A 19,672-nucleotide genomic window follows, 5' to 3' on the forward strand; every position below is an offset into this window, starting at 1 on the left:
CTTGCATCTCACTGAATCATCTCCATAGCAGCAGCCAAATCATCCTCAAATTATTCTATATCCTATTGTTGTGCAGGCCTGTGTTAATACAAGATGGATTGATCACTGTTTGTTAAACTGTACCTTGCTACTTTCTGGAGTCACTTCATCTCTATATCCATATCCTTTCTTAATACAGGTTCCAGACTCCACACAATAGAAAAGCTGATACATTTAACAGAAGTATTTTAAAACCTCAGGACATCGCACTGTTTCCCACCCAATTAAAGTTTTGTAAATGACTTAAAGGCCTGGAACTGATTTGTGCAGTGGCATTGATCGAGAGACAGTGATTGTCCTGCACTCAATAATATTTGGTGAGACTTTTCAAATCTGGCTGTAGCCAGGTACGCCGCCGAGCCTTTGGCCGATTGTCCAATTCTCTGCTGGGACATCAAGAGACCGGTATGATCATCTATACAGTTTGTGGTCAGGATTCCCATGGTTGACCTGTTTCTGGGGCCTGGTTAAGGATGCCAGTTAAGGTCATGCTATTACAGCTTGGGGGCATTCTAGAATTCAGAGTTCAGTTCTGGCGGTGTCTATCAGGAGCATATGTGCATGTGGGATTGTTCCAGATACTAGTTTGCTCCCTGTCGGAAAACATGCTGGTTAATTGGTCACTGTACATTGTCCTGTGATTAAGCTAGCATTAAATGAGCTGTGTGATCATTGGGCTAAAAGGACTTGCTCCAGGCTGCATTTCCAAATCCAAAGGAGGTGCACGTAGGTGTACGCAGCAAGGAACAAATGAGATACTTGGGGAGTACAAGAAATGCAAGAGAGAACTTAAGGGGGAAAATCAGGAAAGCATAAGGTTGTTCTAGCAGACAAGGTGAAGGAAAATCCCAAGGGCTTCTACAGATACATTGAGAGCAAAAGGATAAAACTGGTCGGTATGATCATCTATACAGAGCCGAACAAAACTGGGGGAGATCCCAAATTGAATATTTGCATCTGTATTTACTTGGGTGACAGACACAGAGTCTATAGAAGTGAGGCAAAACAGTAGATGGGTCATATTCTGCATGGAGGTCAGTCACCAGTGGTGTGCCTCAGGGATCCGTTCTGGGACCCCGTCTCTTTGTGATTTTTATAAATGACCTGGATGAGGAAGTGCAGGGATGGGTTAGTAAATTTGCTGATGACACAAAGGTTGGAGGTGTTGTGGATAGTGTGGAGGGCTGTCAGAGGTTACACCGGGACATGGACAGGATGCAAAATTGGGCTGAGAAGTGGCAGATGAAGCTTAACCCAATTCTTTCTGAGGTGGTTCATTTTGGTAGGTCAAATATGATGGCAGAATATAGTGTTAATGGCAAGACTCTTGGCAATGTGGAGGATCAGAGGGATCTTGGGGTCCGAGTCCATAGGACACTCAAAGCTGCTGCACAGGTTGACTCTGTGGTTAAGAAGGCATACAGTGCATTGGCCTTCATCAATCGTGGGATCGAGTTTAAGGTAATGTTACAGCTATATAGGACCCTGGTCAGACCCCACTTGGAGTACTCTGCTCAGTTCTGGTCACCTCACTAAAGGAAGGATGTGGAAACCATAGAAAGGGTGCAGAGGAGATTTACAAGCGTTGCCTCAATTGGGGAGTGTGCCTTATGAGAATAGGTTGAGTGAACCTATTTCTCCTTGGAGTGACGGAGGATGAGAGGTGACCTGATAGAGGTGAAAAAAGTGATGAGAGGCATTGATCGTGTGGATAGTCAGAGGCTTTTTCCCCAGGGCTGAAATGGCTAGTGTGAGAGGGCATAGTTTTAAGGTGCTTGGAAGTAGGTACAGAGGATAGGTCAGGGGTAGCTGTTTTTTTTTTTTAAAAACGCAGAGAGTGGTGAGTGCGTGGAAAGGGCTGCCAGCGACGATGGTGGGGGCGGATACAATAGGGTCTTTTAAGAGACTCCTGGACAGGTACATGGAGCTTAGAAAAATAGAGGGCTATGGGTAAGCCTAGGTAGTTCTAAGGTAAGAGTTTGGCAGAGCTTTGTGCGCCAAAGGGCCTGTATTGTACTGTAGATTTTCTATGTTTCTATCAATATGTTATGTTGCACTTTATGAGGACCTACCAGGGTATTAGTTACACAGTGAATGACTGGGCACTGAGGATGTGGTAGAACAGAAGGATTTGGGAATACAGATCCATAATAGCTTGAAAATGGTGTCACAGGTGGATAGGGTTGTGAAGAGCACTTTTGGCATATTGGCATCATAAATCAATGTACTGAGTACAAGAGTTGGGATGTTATGTTGAAGTTGTAGAAGATATTAGTGAGGCCTAATAAGGAGTGTTGTGTACAGTTTGGGTCACCTGCCTACAGGAAAGATATTAATAAGATTCATAGTGTGCAGAGAAAATTTACAAGAAAGTCACCAGGACTGGAGGACCTGAGTAACAGGGAAACGTTGAACAGGTTAAGACTTTATTCCCTGGAGCACAGCAGAATGAGGGGAGATTTGGTGGAGGTATACAAAATTATGAGAGGTATGGATTGTGCAAATGCAAGCAGGCGTTCTCCACTGGGGTTGGGTGAGACCATAACTGGAGGTCGCGGGTTAAGGGTGAAAGGTACAATGTTTAAGGGGAACATGACGGGGAACTTCGCTCAGAAGATGAGGAGTGTGGAACAAGCTGCCAGCTGAAGTGGTGCATGTGGGTTTGATTTCAACATTTAAAATAAGTTTGGGTAAGCACACAGCTAGGAGGGGTACGGAGTGCAAGTCAATAGGACTAGGTATGACAGTCAAATATGGTGTTGATGGGCCAAAGGACCTGTTTCTGTGTTGTAGTTTTCTATGATTCTACAATTCATACCGCAAATTAATGACATTTGAGGACGTCTGACTCACTTAGTACATGCCAGCTACATCGCAATGCTTATATGCCCAGTAATCCATTCTCTCTGACACGCCCATTAACTACATATCCACATTTCCTGGGCCAATTAATCTCCAAATGCATCTTTGGGGTGTGGAAGGAAAGTGATAAAACCCATCCGAGTGTGCAAACTGACACCAGCAGCCCAGGTCAGAACAGAAAGTGGGTTGCTGGAGCTGAATGTTTGCAACACCAGAGTCCTGCAGGTGCGTAACATAGTCAGCAGCAGGCAGAAGAGCAGGTCAGCACGGCCCAAAGGCTCTGCTTGTAGTGCTCTACCACTCTCAAACTGGCTGCAAAAGGCAAAGGCTCCAGCTATGCAAAACCCTCATAATCCAGTCCTCTGACCTGTTCTCACTTCACAGAAGATACACAGGCACTTGGCGACCAGCTTTCTCAGACTGTCACTGATTAACATTAGAGTTACCAGTCATCTGTGTTTTACCATGTGGCTGACAAGAGCAAAGCGAGACAGCATAAATGAAGGTAAAACAGTACTTGGTAGGTGTGGAAGGTGCTGTGGCCAGGCAGTGGTGACGCAGTGTGGTACTGAGTACTGCAGATACCCAGGCGGTACTGTAGCACTTCCAACTGGGGGTTAACATCCGAGAACAAGACAACACAGGAAGAAAGCATTAATTCAGAGAGAAATACAGAAAAAAATCATAAAGACAGCAAATCCAGTTTTAAACAGACAGTAAACACTTTCAATATACAGCTAATCAGATTTAACCCTTGCACTACCAAATAGCATCTAAGTTCAGTGAAGCCACGTCTACGAGCCCTGAGGTTAGGTACTGATAGTAATCACCAAGCTCTGTATCAAATACTTGTGGTACTGAGAGAGGGGGGCAAACTCTTTCATTACTACATCAAGTGAAACACTAGACTACACCTAGAATGAAGGTTAAAGTGTCCTTTGACTGCTGTGCCGAATCCATTTTGGTCTCAGATGCCCAGTTGATGTACTGACCAGAATTGGGGCATCCCTTGTAAACTAAGGCCACCTGTAAATAACTCACGTGGTCAGGCATGACTGCAGAACAGTTCAGTAAGTATTAGTGCTCAGACAGAAACAGCTTTAGCTCGCCGATAAACCCAAAATCCTGATACACTCCAGGATACACTCATATCAAGTTCTCGGTATTCTCAGGAGAGGGGGTGAGCAGCCAGATGTCGTGGTCCACGTGGGGACCAATGACATAGATAGGAGTAGGGATGAGGTCCTGAAGAAGGAATATAGGGAGTTAGGAAAGAAGTTAAAAAGCAGGACCTCAAGGGTGGTAATCTCGGGATTGCTGCCTGTGCCACGAGACAGAGAGGGGAGGAACAGGAAGTTATGGCAGATGAATGTGTGGCTGAAGAGTTGGCGCAGGGGGCAGGGGTTCAGATTTCTGGATCATTGGGATCTCTTCTGGGGAAGGTCTGACCTGTACAAAAAGGACGGGCTGCACCTGAACTGGAAAGGGACCTATATCCTGGCGGGCAGGTTTGCTAGAGCTGCTGGGGAGGGTTTAAACTCGTTTGGCAGGGGAGTGGGAATCAGAATGTGAGTGCAGAGATTAGGGTAGAAGGACAAGGGCACGGTGCTCTGTGTTCTGAATTAGTGAGGAAGGACAGGCAGGGGACAAAACATAAATGTAGCCAGTTAGAGGGGTTGAAATGTGACTATTTCAACACTACGAAATAGGAATAAAGGGGATGAATTTAGAGCATGGATCAGTACGTGGAACTACGATGTTGTGGTCGTTACTGAAACTTGGCTGGAGGAAGGGCAGGATTGGCTGATGTAGGTACCGGGGTTTAGGTGTTTTAAAAGGAACAGGATGGTGTTGGCGCGAGGCCAAGTGGTTAAGGCGTCGGTCTAGTGATCTGAAGGTCGCTAGTTTGAACCTCAGCTGAGGCAGCGTGTTGTGTCCTTGAGCAAGGCACTTAACATTGCTCTGCGACGACACCGGTGCCAAGCTGTAACGGCCCTAGTGCCCTTCCCTTGGACAACATCGGTGGCGCGGAGAGGGGAGACTTGCAGCATTGGCAATGGTCGGTCTTCCATACAACCTTGCCCAGGCCTGTGCCCTGGAACCTTCCAAGGTGCAAATCCATGGTCTCACGAGACTAACAGATGCCTATACGGATGGGAGGTAGAAAAAGGGGAGGGGGTAGAGTAGCATTACTGGTCAGGGATAGTATCACGGCTATAGAAAGGGAGGACGCTGCAGAGGGAGTGTCCACTGAGTGGGTGTGGGTGGAAGTCAGAGATAGGAAGGGATCAATCACTGTGCTGGGAGTAGTCTATAGGCCCCCAAATAGTCCCCAGGACACCGAGGAGCAGATAAGCAGGCAGATTTTAGAATGGTGCAGGAAATACAGGGTTGTAGTTATGGGTGATTTCAACTTCCCTCATATTGACTGGCACCTCCTGACTGCAGGGGGGATAGATGGAGCTGAATTTGTCAGGTGTGTTCAAGAAGGATTCCTGACACAGTATGTGGACGGCTGACCAGAGGAGACGCCGTACTGGATCTAGTTCTGGGTAATGAACATGGTCAGGTGGCAGACCTCTTGGTGGGGGAGCATTTCGGTGAGACCACAACTCCCTTAGCTTCAGCATAGCTATGGAAAAGGGTAAAAACAGACAAAAGTAGGAATGTGCTTAACTGGGGAAGCACTAACTATGAAGGGATGAGGCAGGAACCAGCGAGAGTAAATTGGAAACAGATGTTCAAGGGTGAAAGCACAGAAGTAATGTAGAGAAACTTCAGAGACCACTTGTGCTGGGTTCAGGATAGGTTTGTCCCACTGAGACAAGGAAAAAATGGTAGGAAAAGGGAACAGTGGCTGACGAAACACATGAGGCAACTCGTCAGGAGGAAGAAGGAAGCATATGTTAGATAAAAGAAGCAGGGAGAGCTCGAAGGGGGCATGAGAAGGCCTTGGCATGTAGGATTAAGGAGAACCCCAAGGCGTTCTATGCGTATGTGAAAAACAGAAGGATGACAAGAATGAAGGTGGGGCCACTAGAGGATAAAGAAGGCAACGTGTCCCTGGAGGCGGAGGAGGTTGGGGAGGTCCTAAATGAATACTTCGTTTCAGTATTCGCAAGTGAAAAGGACCTTGATCAGGCTGAGGTCGAAATAGAACAGGCCTGTGTGCTGGACAATGTGGAGATTAAGGAAGAAGAACTGTTGGTTCTTCTTAGAAACGTCAAGATTGATAAGTCCCCAGGGCCGGACGTGATATACCCCAGGTTGCTGTGGGAAGTGAGAGAAGAGATCGCTGGAGCAGTAGCTATGATCTTTGAATCCTCTTTGGCTGCAGGGGAAGCGCCAGAGGATTGGAAAATGGGAAATGTAGTTCCCTTGTTTAAAAAAGGTAATAGGGAGAATCCTGGGAACTACAGACCGGCAAGCCTTACGTCGGTGGTCTGCAAACTATTGGAAAGGATTCTTAAGAATAGAACCTACGAGCACTTGGAGAAGTACAGTCTACTCGAGGATAGTCAACATGGCTTTGTGAAGGGAAGGTCGTGCCTCACGAGCCTAATTGAGTTTTTTGAAGAGGTAACAAAATAAATTGATGAAGGTGGGGCGGTAGATGTGGTCTACATGGATTTTAGCAAGGCATTTGACAAGGTCCCCCACGAGAGACTCATCCAGAAAGTCAGGAGGCATGGGATCAGTGGAACCTTGGCTGTTTGGATAAAACATTGGCTTACAGGAAGAAAGCAGAGGGTAGTAGTGGAAGGAAAGTATTCTGCCTGGAGGTAGGTGACTAGTGGAGTGCCGCAAGGATCTGTCCTGGGACCCCTGCTCTTTGTGATTTTTATAAATGACCTGGATGAAGAGACGGAAGGATGGGTGAGTGAGTTCGCGGATGACACGAAGATTGGAGGAGTTGTGAATGGAGCTGTTGGTTGTCGAAGGTTACAAGAGGATATAGACAGGAAGCAGAGTTGGGCAGAAAAGTGGCAGATGGAGTTCAGTCTGGATAAGTGTGAGGTGATGCATTTTGGAAGGACAAACCAGAAGCTGAGTACAGGGTTAATAGTCCGTTACTAAAGAGTGTGGATGAACAGAGGGACCTTGGGGTTCAAAGCCATACATCCCTCAAGGTTGCTGCGCAGGTTGATAGGATAGTTAAGAAGGCCTGTGGGTTGCTAGGCTTCATTAATAGGGGGATTGAGTTCAAGGGTAGAGAGGTCATGTTGCAACTCTACAAATCTCTGGTAAGACCACAGATTATTGTGTTCAGTTCTGGTCACCTCATTATAGGAAGGATGTGGAGGCTATGGAGAGGGTGCAGAGGAGAATTACCAAGGTGTTGCCTGGATTGGAAAACAAGTCTCCTGAAGCAAGGTTAGCAGAGCTGGAACCTTTCTCTTTGGAGCGTAGAAGGATGAGGGGGGAATTGATAGAGGTCTACAAGATTATGATAGGGTGGATAGCTAGTACCTGTTTCCCAGGGCACGAATAGCAAACACCAAAGGGCATATGTACAAAGTTAAGGGGAGACATCAGGGCAAGTTTGTTTTTTTAAAAACACAGGGGGTTGTGGGTGCCTGGAATGACTTGCCAGAGATGGTGGTGGAGGTTAAAACATTAGGGGTATTTAAGAGGCTCTTGGACAGGCACATGGATGAAAGAAAAATAGAGTGTTACGGGGTAGTGTGGGTTTAGTACTTTTTTTAAAGGAATATATGGGTCGGCACAACATCGAGGGCCGAAGAGCCTGTACTGTGCTGTAGTGTTCCAGTGTCTAGTGATACATTTTAAATATCTGAAGAGTGTCGCCTGGTCTGGCTCAACACGGAAGGAAAGACGGGTGGTTAGGTTAGCGTGAAATTTTGTGGGCAGTGGGAAAATTATCCCTCGTGTTTCTTGATCTTATTACTGGGGATTTAGTGCCATTTGACCCTGCAACTTTGACCTGGCCCAAACCTTTTATTAAGGTGGTCAACACAACCTGCCTTTATAAACCCGATGAGCACTGGGACACACCAGTGATGTAAGTTGGGATCATGGGGTGTTTCAGGTCTTTCAACATCAGACACCCTCGCCCAAGGTTGATCACGCCCAGCTTGTGTTTTCCCAACGGACAAAGATAATGAAAGGTATCTCGCACAAAACCCTTCATCAAGACTGGAGAAAAAAAGATGAGGCCAGAGTAAGAAGGTTGGGGGAGTTGGGGGGGGTGGGGGCGGGAATGTGGAAATGGATGAATGAAAGAACTTGGCAGCCCAGAGGACACAAACACCAATGTCATTGGAGGACAGAGGAGAGAAATTAATAATATTGGACTAGAGCAAGCATCTGAGGGCAGCTCAGAAGAACACTAACCGGACAATGTACCCGCTGTACCTGTCGTGATGCAAAGTTTACTTTGTACCGAACCTGGGAATGCCTGCTATGGCCAAGGATACCCTAGAATGAAATTTCCAGCAGTCTATCCTGAGAAACACTGCACTGTAGCCTCCAGAGTTCCAGATTCAGGAGCTTGGTCATGGCTTGTGGCACTGAAAGCTGATGGCAGTTAAAGGGTTAAACTCTTCCCACTCCCAGTGAGACAGCACACAGCATGTAGTCACTGTGCTGCCAATTACATGTACTGTAATTGACTTTCTATTCCACAAACTACTCTGCTTTCACAGCCGTAGGTTTGAGGAACTTTGATAGTGTCCCATTGAACTAAAAAACTTCAAACAATTGCAAAACCTGCCTCACAAATCTTGAACTGTGTACGAGGAGAATTTACTATGAATGAGTCACCATACAGTCTCTATATACACAGTAAACCTCCTCCCACAGTGCAAGATTCTTAATAATATTAATTAAATTGAACGACAACACTCTATAATAGGCTACATTGTTAACCCTTTTGAGTACTGAAGGATAATCAGTTTTATGATCCTGCAATAATCTCAAAGTCCATGAGTGAGTGTGCACATATTCCTCAGCAGACCAATGGGTAATACTCAGTGCAGAAGCCCAAACTGCCATCACTGCCAGCTCACCAGCAGAGGCGGCAAAGGTCTGAAGAAACAAGTACACTTTGGAAGAGAGGCCGAGTCCAGCCTGTGCCAATTTCATACTCCAACAGCATTATCATAATTAAACATCAGGTTACTGAATACTGATGTGACCCTCATCTTCAAACGGGTTAACACTGGTTAGTTGCTCCAATAAAGGGAATACCTGTGGCCCTGGCTTGCAATGCCACGATTGCATAAGGCAGTCAATCAGAGCGGAGACGATGAAGGTGATGAGGAGAAAGAAAAAAATAAAAATAATGTCGAGGAGTAAAGCACATGCACCCAAGCATCAACATGACATGCAAAGCTGAAGCAGAGCTCTAAAGTATGGCCAGCATACCCTCTGAGATTAAGGAACTCCAACCAAATCCATCTGTACATTTGCACCATGGACCCTCTGGCTCGTAAGATAATTTTGAAGCAGTGGAAACCCCATCAAGACCAGTATAGACAACCATTTGTTAAGTGCTTAATACCTACATCCCTGCCCCAGGACTCTGAATGGGCCATTCAAGGACATCAATTTTCGTCATCTGAAGCCAGTCCATATTTGCTCTGACAGTGGGTCGTTGTTCTGCTGAAAAACAAACTTCCTTCCCAGTTTAAGCTTTCTGGCAGAGGCTAGCAGGTCTTCATCCAGCATTTCTCTGTATTCAGCAACATTCAGCTTCCCACCAATCCTGACCAGATTTCCAGCTGCTGCTGAACAGCATTCCCATAGCGTGACGCTTGTCCCTCCGGCACGGACGGCCCGGATACCTCCGGCACGGACGGCCCGGCTGACCCTCGTCCCTCTGGCACGGACGGCCCGGCTGACCCTCGTCCCTCTGGCACGGACGGCCCGGATGACGCTCGTCCCTCCGGCACGGACGGCCCGGCTGACCCTCGTCCCTCTGGCACGGACGGCCCGGCTGACCCTCGTCCCTCTGGCACGGACGGCCCGGATGACGCTCGTCCCTCCGGCACGGACGGCCCGGCTGACCCTCGTCCCTCCGGCACGGACGGCCCGGCTGACCCTCGTCCCTCTGGCACGGACGGTCCGGATGACGCTCGTCCCTCCGGCACGGACGGCCCGGATACCTCCGGCACGGACGGCCTGGTCAGCACGGACGGCCCGGCTGACCCTCGTCCCTCTGGCACGGACGGCCCGGATGATGCTCGTCCCTCCGGCACGGACGGCCCGGATGACGCTCGTCCCTCCGGCACGGATGGCCCGGATGACGCTCGTCCGTCCGGCATGGACGGCCCGGCTGACTGATGCTCCTACCTCCGGCACGGATGATGCGCAGTAATAGAATTAGTGTTGAGGCCTCAATGTTCCACTTTGGTCTCGTCCAACCAAAAGACCTTCTTCAACATCTTTACAGTATCTTCCAGGTGTTGCTTTGCAAAGACTTTACAGGCAAGGATATGCCTTTTTTAAAGCGGTACTTGTGGCGTAAATCTAATACTGCACATCAGCCAGGTAACAACATCCGCACTACCAGAGCAATCACGGATTGGCTTCAAATGAAGAAAATCAATGACCTTAAGTGGCTCACAGTCCTGACTTTAACCTGATCAAACATCGCTGGCAAGAGCTCAGGAAGGTCCACCGCCACTCCCCAACTAGTCTGGCACGGCTTGAGCAATTTTGCAGGGAGGAATGGGCAAATCTTGCTCCATCACACAGTGCAAAGCCAATAGAGACCTATCGAAAAAGACTACTGGCTGTAAGAGCTGTGAGAGGTAGTTCAGCAAAGGCGGATGAACATTTTGAACTACTGACATTATCAGCTTTTGAATTTTTAGTTTTTCTACACTTCCCGATTTTCCCTGTTTTTTGGGCTCTACTGTGAAAAAGGAGCATGTGATTCACAAATAAAAATTCAGTTAAATTAATCAAAATCCCTAGTTGTAATACTCACTTATGTGAACAAAGGGTTGGGGCTGAATACTTTCTCAAAGCACTAACTCCACAGCCACCTTCATCCCACCCTGCTTCCTGCAAGGACACTATTCATTCTCCCAGTCCCTCCGCCTCCAGAGTTTCTGCACTAGTACCCGACATGTCTTTGTCCTGAATGCGGCACTGGTACCCATTAGCAAAGACACTGACCACACCTCCCTCAATTCCCTTCTGCTTTTTCTCTCCCTCCCTCCCCCAAACAGAGCAGGAGAGGGTTCCCCTGGTCACATTCAATGGACCATTCACCATCTTCAAAGATCTCCCGACCAGACTGGGGCATTTTCAAAGGACCATTCCCCTTGCAGCTCCAAACCTCCCACTCCTAAGGTGCTTCCCCTCACGACGGCTGATGATGCAATACATGATCTTTCACCTCTTCTCTTTCCTAAATCCAGGGACTCAAACAAACAGTCTCTGCAGGTGTAGCAGCAGTTCACTTCACTACAAGAGGCTGCCATGTTACCCGAGGGAATGCTACCAGGGATTGATCTTGATTTTCTACATGAACCCTTACCACCTGCCCATCAGTCAAGAAATGAGTTGGGAAAAAATGTATTTTTGAACCTAAACTCCATGAGACCAAATTTTAAGGTAGTAATTTGTGAATTTTGTGAGGGTGAATTTCTGTAACTTAAACAGTCCTAATGTGGGGAGGGGAGGGCTATTTTCTATATTCACACTGCGGGTCCCTCTACAGTGGAGAAACCAGACACTGCTTCAATCTCAGCTAACTTGATAACTGTCTGTATTATCCATCTGTGATTATTGGCTCAGCTTATTTTTTTGTTTTTTCCTCAGAACAGAGGACACACCATTTCTTTCCTTACTTATTGCCTGTCTAGCATTTTGTCTGGAGGCTGAGAAGATAGCCTGGTCCCACAATGTGGCAGCAGGCAGTGTGACAGCAACATGTCTTCTGCACACAGCTTCCCTCCCAGCGTACAGCAGGTGAGAATCAGACTTGGGAATTTAACTCCATGTGCTGGAAGACTTGAAGAAGAAATGTACTCTCTTTGGGCAAGAGGATCCTTCAGTGTAGGTAAAGATGTCTTAGCATTTAGTGGCAGAAAATGTGACAGTTAGCGGCACAAATCCACAGATGGCAGTGGGTCTTATTACGGTACATTCAAATCCTACACACAGCAACATGAAACAGGAATTTCCCCATTCTGCGATGGAACACCCCTTTAGAGCCAGAAACAAGTGTTTCAGGAGAGCAACACAAGAGCAGATTGAAACAAAAATCAAGTGTTTGCAGATTAGTAAATTGATTTTAACTCCAGACCAGAGCTCCATGAAGCCAGTAGAATGCAGAGATAAATCACTAACCCAACATATTTCCTATCAAAACAGCAAATAACTGAACATACATACCTTGATGTGGGGAGACTGCATCTTTTGATACAATTCCAGAGAATAATGGTGAAGCCACATTTCAATAAAGATCTGTTTTAAAAAAACGACGAAGTAATTAGTAAAGAAGAAACAAGAGGAAGTAATTCCTCTTGAATTCTAACTCACCCTCAAGCCCATTTGCAGATCCAGGTTTTTGCCTGCATTCATTTGTCTGTCACAACTTTACAATTCCTGATATTTTGAAATTAAGAGAACTTTTTCATTAAATTAAACACTTCTGGCCTAATTTTGAAAGACCAGCGTAATTGAACCCAAGGATATATGAGCTCACCAGTGACCAACAATTCCTTTCCTTGCTGTCCTGATATCAATGTTTCAGCCATCCTCACTGCCACTGTCAACATGCATATTTAGCTTTCTTAAGATAGAGTACAATCTTGCACCGTACAGTCAAAACTGTAGAAATTCACTTACTCTCAAAGACCGAGGGCATCCAAGCTAACATTCATGGCTTTTGGACTGCTAGAATGCATTTTAATACATTAATTTAAAAACAAAAGCTATTTTAAGGATCCTACATAAGAGTGAGCACAGAACAACTTCATGTCTGCACAAACCTCAGTCTGGACAACTGGACAGACAATATGGATAAGGATTGCAATCAAAGATTGGTAGGAAAATGATCTTTCAAACAGGAGTTAACTAGGGCACTGCCTAGATATGTCCACAAGAGGGAAAAGCACATTTAAAGCAAGAACTCTTTCAATGATAAAATATTAAAATGAAACAGCTAAACAGACTTGAGGCTTCAGAATTCAGTAAAACACCAAGAGGACTGAAAGGAAATGAGGGAGAAAGAGAGCCAGAGAATAGATTACCAGCTAAAAATAAAATATTTTATAAATATACAAGAACTGAATTGGTAGTCAAAGGAAAACCATTGTTGAGTATTGAGTAGTGATGAGTATTGACAAATCACTAAATAAATACTTTGTATCTGTCTTTACCAAGGATTAGGATATTGCCGATGAAATAAGAGACAAAAAAAAAAGAAATTCAATAGGTTAGAAGTTCAAAAAAAGCACACCAGAAACTGCTGAAAAGGTCAAGCACCATCTGTGCAAGGAGAAACAGTTAATATTTCAGGTCAAATCTTGGAGGGTTTAAAGCAGAAAGGTTAACCATGCCAAACAGGGTACTTCATCAAGGGCCCTAAACCTCACTACAGGTTCTTAATAATTGGAGACTAAATCAATTTACATCGGGGGACATGTGTGAAAACCAACACATTTACCCAACTTGACTGAGTTGTTTGATGAAGGTGAGTGAGGAAAATGCTGTGCATTTGAACTTTAAAAAATCATTTACAGAAGTTCCATATCATGGGCTTGTTATGAAAACAGAAGCATGTAGGATTCGAGGGGATGTGGACACCTAGAAGGAAAATTGGAGAGGAAATCAGAGTGGTTATAACTGTTATTTATCTGATTGGTAGGCAACGCCCAGAGAAAAATCCCAAGTTAGCACCTTTAGTAAAAATAGCAATTAAAATTATCTCGACTCAGATGAACTTTGTTTGCAGTTGACATGCAACTCAGAGCAAAGGGAATATTTAGGACACTGGTTCCCAACCTGGTGCCCTTGCTTAATAGCATAAAAATGATTAGGAACCCCTGATTTAGGAGGACATGGGCAAAAGGTAAGAGAGACAATGACACAACTTTAAAGAGAACAGGAATGTACATACACCATAATTTGAGGGTGGCAGGACAAGCTGAAGTTGGTGTATGTATAAAAAAAGGGATTGACACTGTTTAGCTTTATAAATAGTAGTAAGGTGTTCAAAGGGAAGGAAGCTCTTTAAAATCACTGTCTGGACCTGGCTACACTATGATTGAAAGGAGCGCAGTACATTTTAGAAGAAAAAGAGGACTTTGAAAATATTAGTACTGAATGAGGGATTTTCTAATTCTGATATGCAGAGACTTCAGAATTGGGATTACACCTCTTAAGACAGAAATTTAGGAGGTCTGATCTGATGTAGAAGTCCAAAGTCATGAATGGTTTTTTTTAAGACCAAGGTCAGATGATTTCCAGTAGAAGGGTTGTTAATGAAAGCAAAAGGTCCATGGCAACCAGTTGAAATAAGACAACACTAATGAAGGGAAAAGCCAAGATGGCAGCAGAGGGAGACTTCTTTGAGCTCATCTGCGTAACAGCTTAAATTCTTCTTGTTAATGCCTCCTTTTCCTTTTCAAGGTGGTCGGGCTCCTGGTGGAGTCGGGAGCTACAGTTACACTCAAACTGTGGTTTCACACGGTAGTGATTCCTGCTTCCAACAATCACTGAACGGCCCAGTCTTTTCGATATCCAGGAGGGGCCTGGAGGACATGCACCTTCAGGGCTGTGGCCTCAGGATGCCCCTGTGGACAACTCGATTCCTCGCCAGTCGCTGACTGGAACGTTGCGGAAATCAGAACATCGAGACTGTCAGAGGCCTCTGCACTCGGTGATCACTCTCCCTCTCACTGGGGGAGGGGGGAGGGGAAGAATCTGCAGTTTCTCAAGTCGGGTGAGTTCAAATCAGCGTTGAAACAGCAACCTGGCGGTCTCCCAATGGTCGCTGCGGAAAGGGAGACATCTCTCTGACCCTTGTTGGTGAAAGAGAGGCTGAGGTATGTCAAAAGTGCTGGGTTACGGACTGCAGGTCTTTTGGACACTGCTATTGCTTGCTTGGTGGGTGGTGGGTACTGATGCTTCTGGCTGGAAAGAGTGGGGGGAGGGGAGGGCTGATGTTTCGCTGATGCTTTGCTGCATGGAGCGGGGGGGGCTTTGGGGTGCTAATGTTTCTGTCATTCATATTTTGGGGTTTTCTTCTTCATGGATGTCTGCAAACAGCAAGAATTTCAGGGTGTATACTGTATGCATTCTCTGACATTAAATGGAACCATTGATAAAGGCAAACCAAAATATTCACCGAGTTATTACGATTAAGAAAGTGCTGGCTGAAAGTAGAAGGAATCAGGCACAATAATTTTCCAGAGAGATAAACACTTTACTGTACTGAGCTCCATGGAAAGTAGAACTAACTAGTAAGACTCAGTTAGAAATGAAGTCAAAATTAGTTGAATTAGTTAGTTAATATGAGTAAATAGATGAATTCCACATATCTGTGCAACGTTGGCTTTCCCCCATAATCACCTGGACCTGGTCCTGATTCAGCAAGAAAGGCAACTGGCTGAAAGTGACAACATCAGAAAGGTTCAGACAGCTTCGCCCCAGCTGATAATTAGTGAGAGAAAGCTAGCTGAGGGCACAGTACTAACTGGTTTTACAATGAGCAATTTGGAAAAAGGACTCTTTAATAACTGGAATCAGAAAGTTAGTTTTAATCAACTCCTTTGCATTAGAGAAGATCTCTGTGAGCCTCACAAAGGGTGAGCAGACTGGCAGAGCCACGTAAACAGAATGGAAAACTGGGGAGCGTGCCTATGAGAATAGGTTGAGTGAACTCGGCCTTTTCTCCTTGGAGCGACAGAGGATGAGAGGTGACCTGAGAGAGGTGTATAAGATGATGAGAGCCATCAATCCTGCGGATAGTCAGAGGCTTTTTCTCAAGAGCTGAAATGGCTAACACTAGAGGGCACAGGTTTAAGGTGCTTGGAAGCAGGTACAGAGGGGATGTCAGGGGTAAGTGGTGAGTGTGTGGAATGGGCTGCCGGCGACGGTGGTGGAGGCGGATACGATAGGGTCTTTTAAGGGACTCCTGGATAGGTACATGGAGCTTAAAAAAAAAGGGCTATGGGTAATCCTAGGTAATTCCTAAAGCAAGTACATGTTGGACACAGCATTGTGGGCCGAAGGGCCTGTATTGTGCTGTAGGTTTTCTATGCTGCTAAAAGCTTGACAAAAGAAAAAAAAAGCGATAACAAGGGGATTCTGGCACAGAGCCAAAACCGCTTAACCCAGGCTTTGCTGGGGAGGCAAAGGGAGACCAGAGGATGAAAGTGGGAGCAAGAAAGACAGACAAATTTGTGAAGGAAGATTTAAATGTGAAGATCAGAATTTTAAAGTTAGGCGTTGCTGATTTGGGAATCAAAGTAGGTTATCAAACACAGAATGTGTGGAAGCAACACGGCAGGAGCACTCGTGTTCAACGTTTCTCTCCTGAGGTGCTGGGTGTTTCCAGCATTTCTGGACATGCTGAAATTTGAGAGTGCAGGATGAGACAGTGCTGGAGGGGCCTCAGCCCTTGAGCTTATCCAACAGGCAAACTGGTGGCTCAAATTAGTACAAAGAGGTTTGATTTCGTGGCCATTACAGAGATGTGTTGCAGGGTGGAGAGGATTTAAATATCCAAGTATATCAGGTAATACAGAAGGAATCAGAATCAGGTTTATTATCACTGGCATGTGACATGAAATTTGTTAACTTAGCAGCAGTAGTTTAATGCAATACACCTAGCAGAAAGAGAAAAAATAATAAATAAAATAAAACATAATAATAAATAAAATCAATTACATATATTGAATAAATTATTTAAAAATGTGCAAAAACAGAAATACTGTATATTTAAATAGTGAGGTTGTGTCCAAAGCTTTGGTCCGTTCAGGAATCAGATGGCAGAGGGGAAGAAACTGTTCCTGAATCGCTGAGTGTGTAAGGATGAGATCAGGGTGATAATAAGAGATGATACAAGATCTAAGGAGCAGAAAGTTGAATCCATCTGGGAAGAGATTAGGAATAGTAAAGGGAAAAAAAAAAAAAATCACTGCTGGGAGTTGTCTATCGGCCACCGAATAATAACATTACAGTGGCACAGGCTATAAACAGAGAACTATCTGAGGCACATAAGAATGGAACAACAGTTATCATGGGGGACTTTCAACTTGCACATAGATTGGGTGAATCAAGTTGGCGGAGGCAGTCTTGAGGACTTCACAGAAAGCATCCGTGATGGCTTTCTTGACCAGCATGTTACTGAACCTGCAAGGGAATGTGCTCTCTTAGATCTGGTCCTGTGCAATGAGACAGGTAAAATTAGTGATCTTGTAGTTAGGGAAAGAGTGATCACAGTATGATCGAGTTTTTCATACAAATGGAGGGTATAAGACCAGTGTATTATGCCTAAGTAATGGAGACTGTAATGGGATGAGGAAGGATTTGGCTGCTGTAGACTGTGAATACAGGCTATATGGTGGGATGGTTGAGGAACAGTGGAAGACTTTCAAAGAGATTATTCACGGTGCTCAATAAAAGTATATTCCAGTTAAAAGCAAGGACAGTAAGGGTGGGGAGAGCCAGCCTTGGATAACTAAGGAAATAAAAGAAGGCATCAAACTAAAAGCTCATACGTACAAAGTGGCCAAGAGTAGTGGGAAACTGGAGGACTGGGGTGAAAAAAAGCAACAAAGAACCACTAAGTGAACAATAAAGAAAGGGAAACTAGATTATAAAAATAAACTAGCACAAAATATAAAAACGTATAGTGAAAGTTTTTATAATTATATGAAGCGGAAAAGGGTGGCTAAAGTGAACGTAGATCCCTTGGAGGATGAGAAGGGGAATTGATACTGGGTAATGAGGAAATGGCCGAGGCTTTGAATAACTATTTTGTGTCGGTCTTCACAATGGAGGGCACATCTAACATGCCAAAGAGAGATGTTATGGATGCGATGGGAGGTGAGGACCTCGATACAACAGCTATCACTGAAGGGGTAGTGCTGAGCAAGCCTGTGGGACTGAAGATAGACAAGTCCCCTGGTCTTGATGGAATACATCCCAGGGTACTGAAAGAAATGGCAGCGGTTATAGTAGAGGCTTTGGTGATAATTTACTAAAATTCTCTGGATTCTGGGCAGGTCCAGGCGGATTGGAAGACGGCGAATCTCAAGCCACTGTTCAAAAAAGGATGTAGACAAAAGGCAGGTAACTATAGGCCAGTTAGTTTAACATCTCTATTTGGGATAATGCTTGCAGTTATCATTAATGAAATAGCGAGGCATCTGGAAAGAAATGGATCCATCAGGCAGACGCAGCATGGATTCATCAAAGGCAGATCCTGTTTGACAGACTTCTGGAGTTCTTTGAGGATATAATGAGCACAGTGGATAGAGGGGAACAGATGAATATAATCGCAAAAGTTGGTTTGCAAGTGCAGCAGGCTATCAAGAAGGCAAATGGGTTGTTGGCCTTCATTGCTAGAGGGATTGAAATTAAAAGCAGGGAGGTATGTTGCAACTGTACAGGGTATCAGTGAGACTGCACCTGGAGTACTGCGTGCAGTTCTGGTCTCCTTACTTGAGGAAAGATATACTGGCTTTGGAGGCAGTGCAGAGGTGGTTCACCAGGTTGATTCCAGAGATGAGGGCATTAGGCTTCAAGGAGAGATTGACTCGCCTGGGACTGTTCTCACTGGAATTCAGAAGAATGACAGGAGACCTTATAGACAAAGTTATGAAAGGGATAGATAAGATCGAGGCAGGAAAGTTGTTTCCACTGGTAGGTGAGATTTGAACTAGGGGACATAACCTCAAGATTCAGGGGAGTAGATTTAGGACAGAGATGAGGAGGAACTCCTTTTCCCAGAGGGTGGTGAATCCGTAGAATTCTCTGCCCAATGAAGTAGTGGAGACAACCTCAGTAAATATATTTAAGACAAGGTTGGGTAGATCTTTGCATAGTAGGGGAATTAAGGAAAAGTCCTTGGGGAAAAGACCGGTAGGTGGAGATGAGTTCATGGCCAGATCAGTCATGATCTTATTGAATGGCGGGGCAGGCTCGATGGGCCAGACGGCCGACTCCTGCTCCTATTTCTTATGTTCTTACGTTACGAGGCACCAACCTGAATCCTGTAGAAATAATGAAGCAAAGGCAAAAGCACAAAGAGGATTGTAGTGACAACACCTGGTGACAGTGAACCAGGCTGGGATCAGAAGCTCTGCCCAGTCAGACAACAGTAAACCCTACAGATGAAACAGTCTTGGACCAGACTCCCTGCTACTGCAACAGCAATAACCAAGGGAGGGACCAGAAAGTGAAACTCCAACACACTGCACCCTCACCTGAAGCAACGTCTCTGACCTCCAGATTTCTTGTGCGGCTGGGTCGGTGGTGACCGAGGGTTGGTGGGATATACAACGTTTCAGTAGGCTGGTGTGGGGCCCACCATAGGAGGTGAATGGGACACTCTGAGTTCTGCGGAATGCAAAGTGCAAGAAAAATTCCATTAAAGGAATAAAATCAGAAATCTCAGGCACTGAAATGCAATGCATCAACTGAGCATGTGTAACCAACTATTGAAGCGATGTTAACTAGCTTCCTCACTCAGTAAACACAAGAGATACTGCAAATGCTGAAAACACACAAAATGCTGGAAGACCCCAGGCTGGGCGGCTTCTGTGGAGATATCAGCCCGAAA

The 19,672-nt window shown here is 45.3% G+C and overlaps 1 protein-coding gene across 2 annotated transcripts in view; it reads right to left on the bottom strand.

Moving 5' to 3' along the window:
• smpd4 (sphingomyelin phosphodiesterase 4) overlaps positions 1–19,672 on the bottom strand; it is an 84,511-nt gene that overhangs the window by 38,684 nt on the left and 26,155 nt on the right. The window contains exons 8-10 of one of the 2 annotated variants that reach the window (XM_072243586.1): positions 19,317–19,449; positions 12,271–12,342; positions 3,419–3,511 (exon numbers count right to left, since the gene is read on the bottom strand). In XM_072243586.1, coding sequence (XP_072099687.1) covers positions 3,419–3,511; positions 12,271–12,342; positions 19,317–19,449 — 298 coding nt within the window. The remainder of the gene's footprint in view (positions 1–3,418; positions 3,512–12,270; positions 12,343–19,316; positions 19,450–19,672) is intronic. The other variant, XM_072243587.1, reaches the window with a different exon arrangement.

The sequence above is a fragment of the Mobula birostris genome, chromosome 25 (assembly GCF_030028105.1).
Source record: "Mobula birostris isolate sMobBir1 chromosome 25, sMobBir1.hap1, whole genome shotgun sequence".
NCBI classification, from domain to species: Eukaryota; Metazoa; Chordata; class Chondrichthyes; order Myliobatiformes; family Myliobatidae; genus Mobula; species Mobula birostris.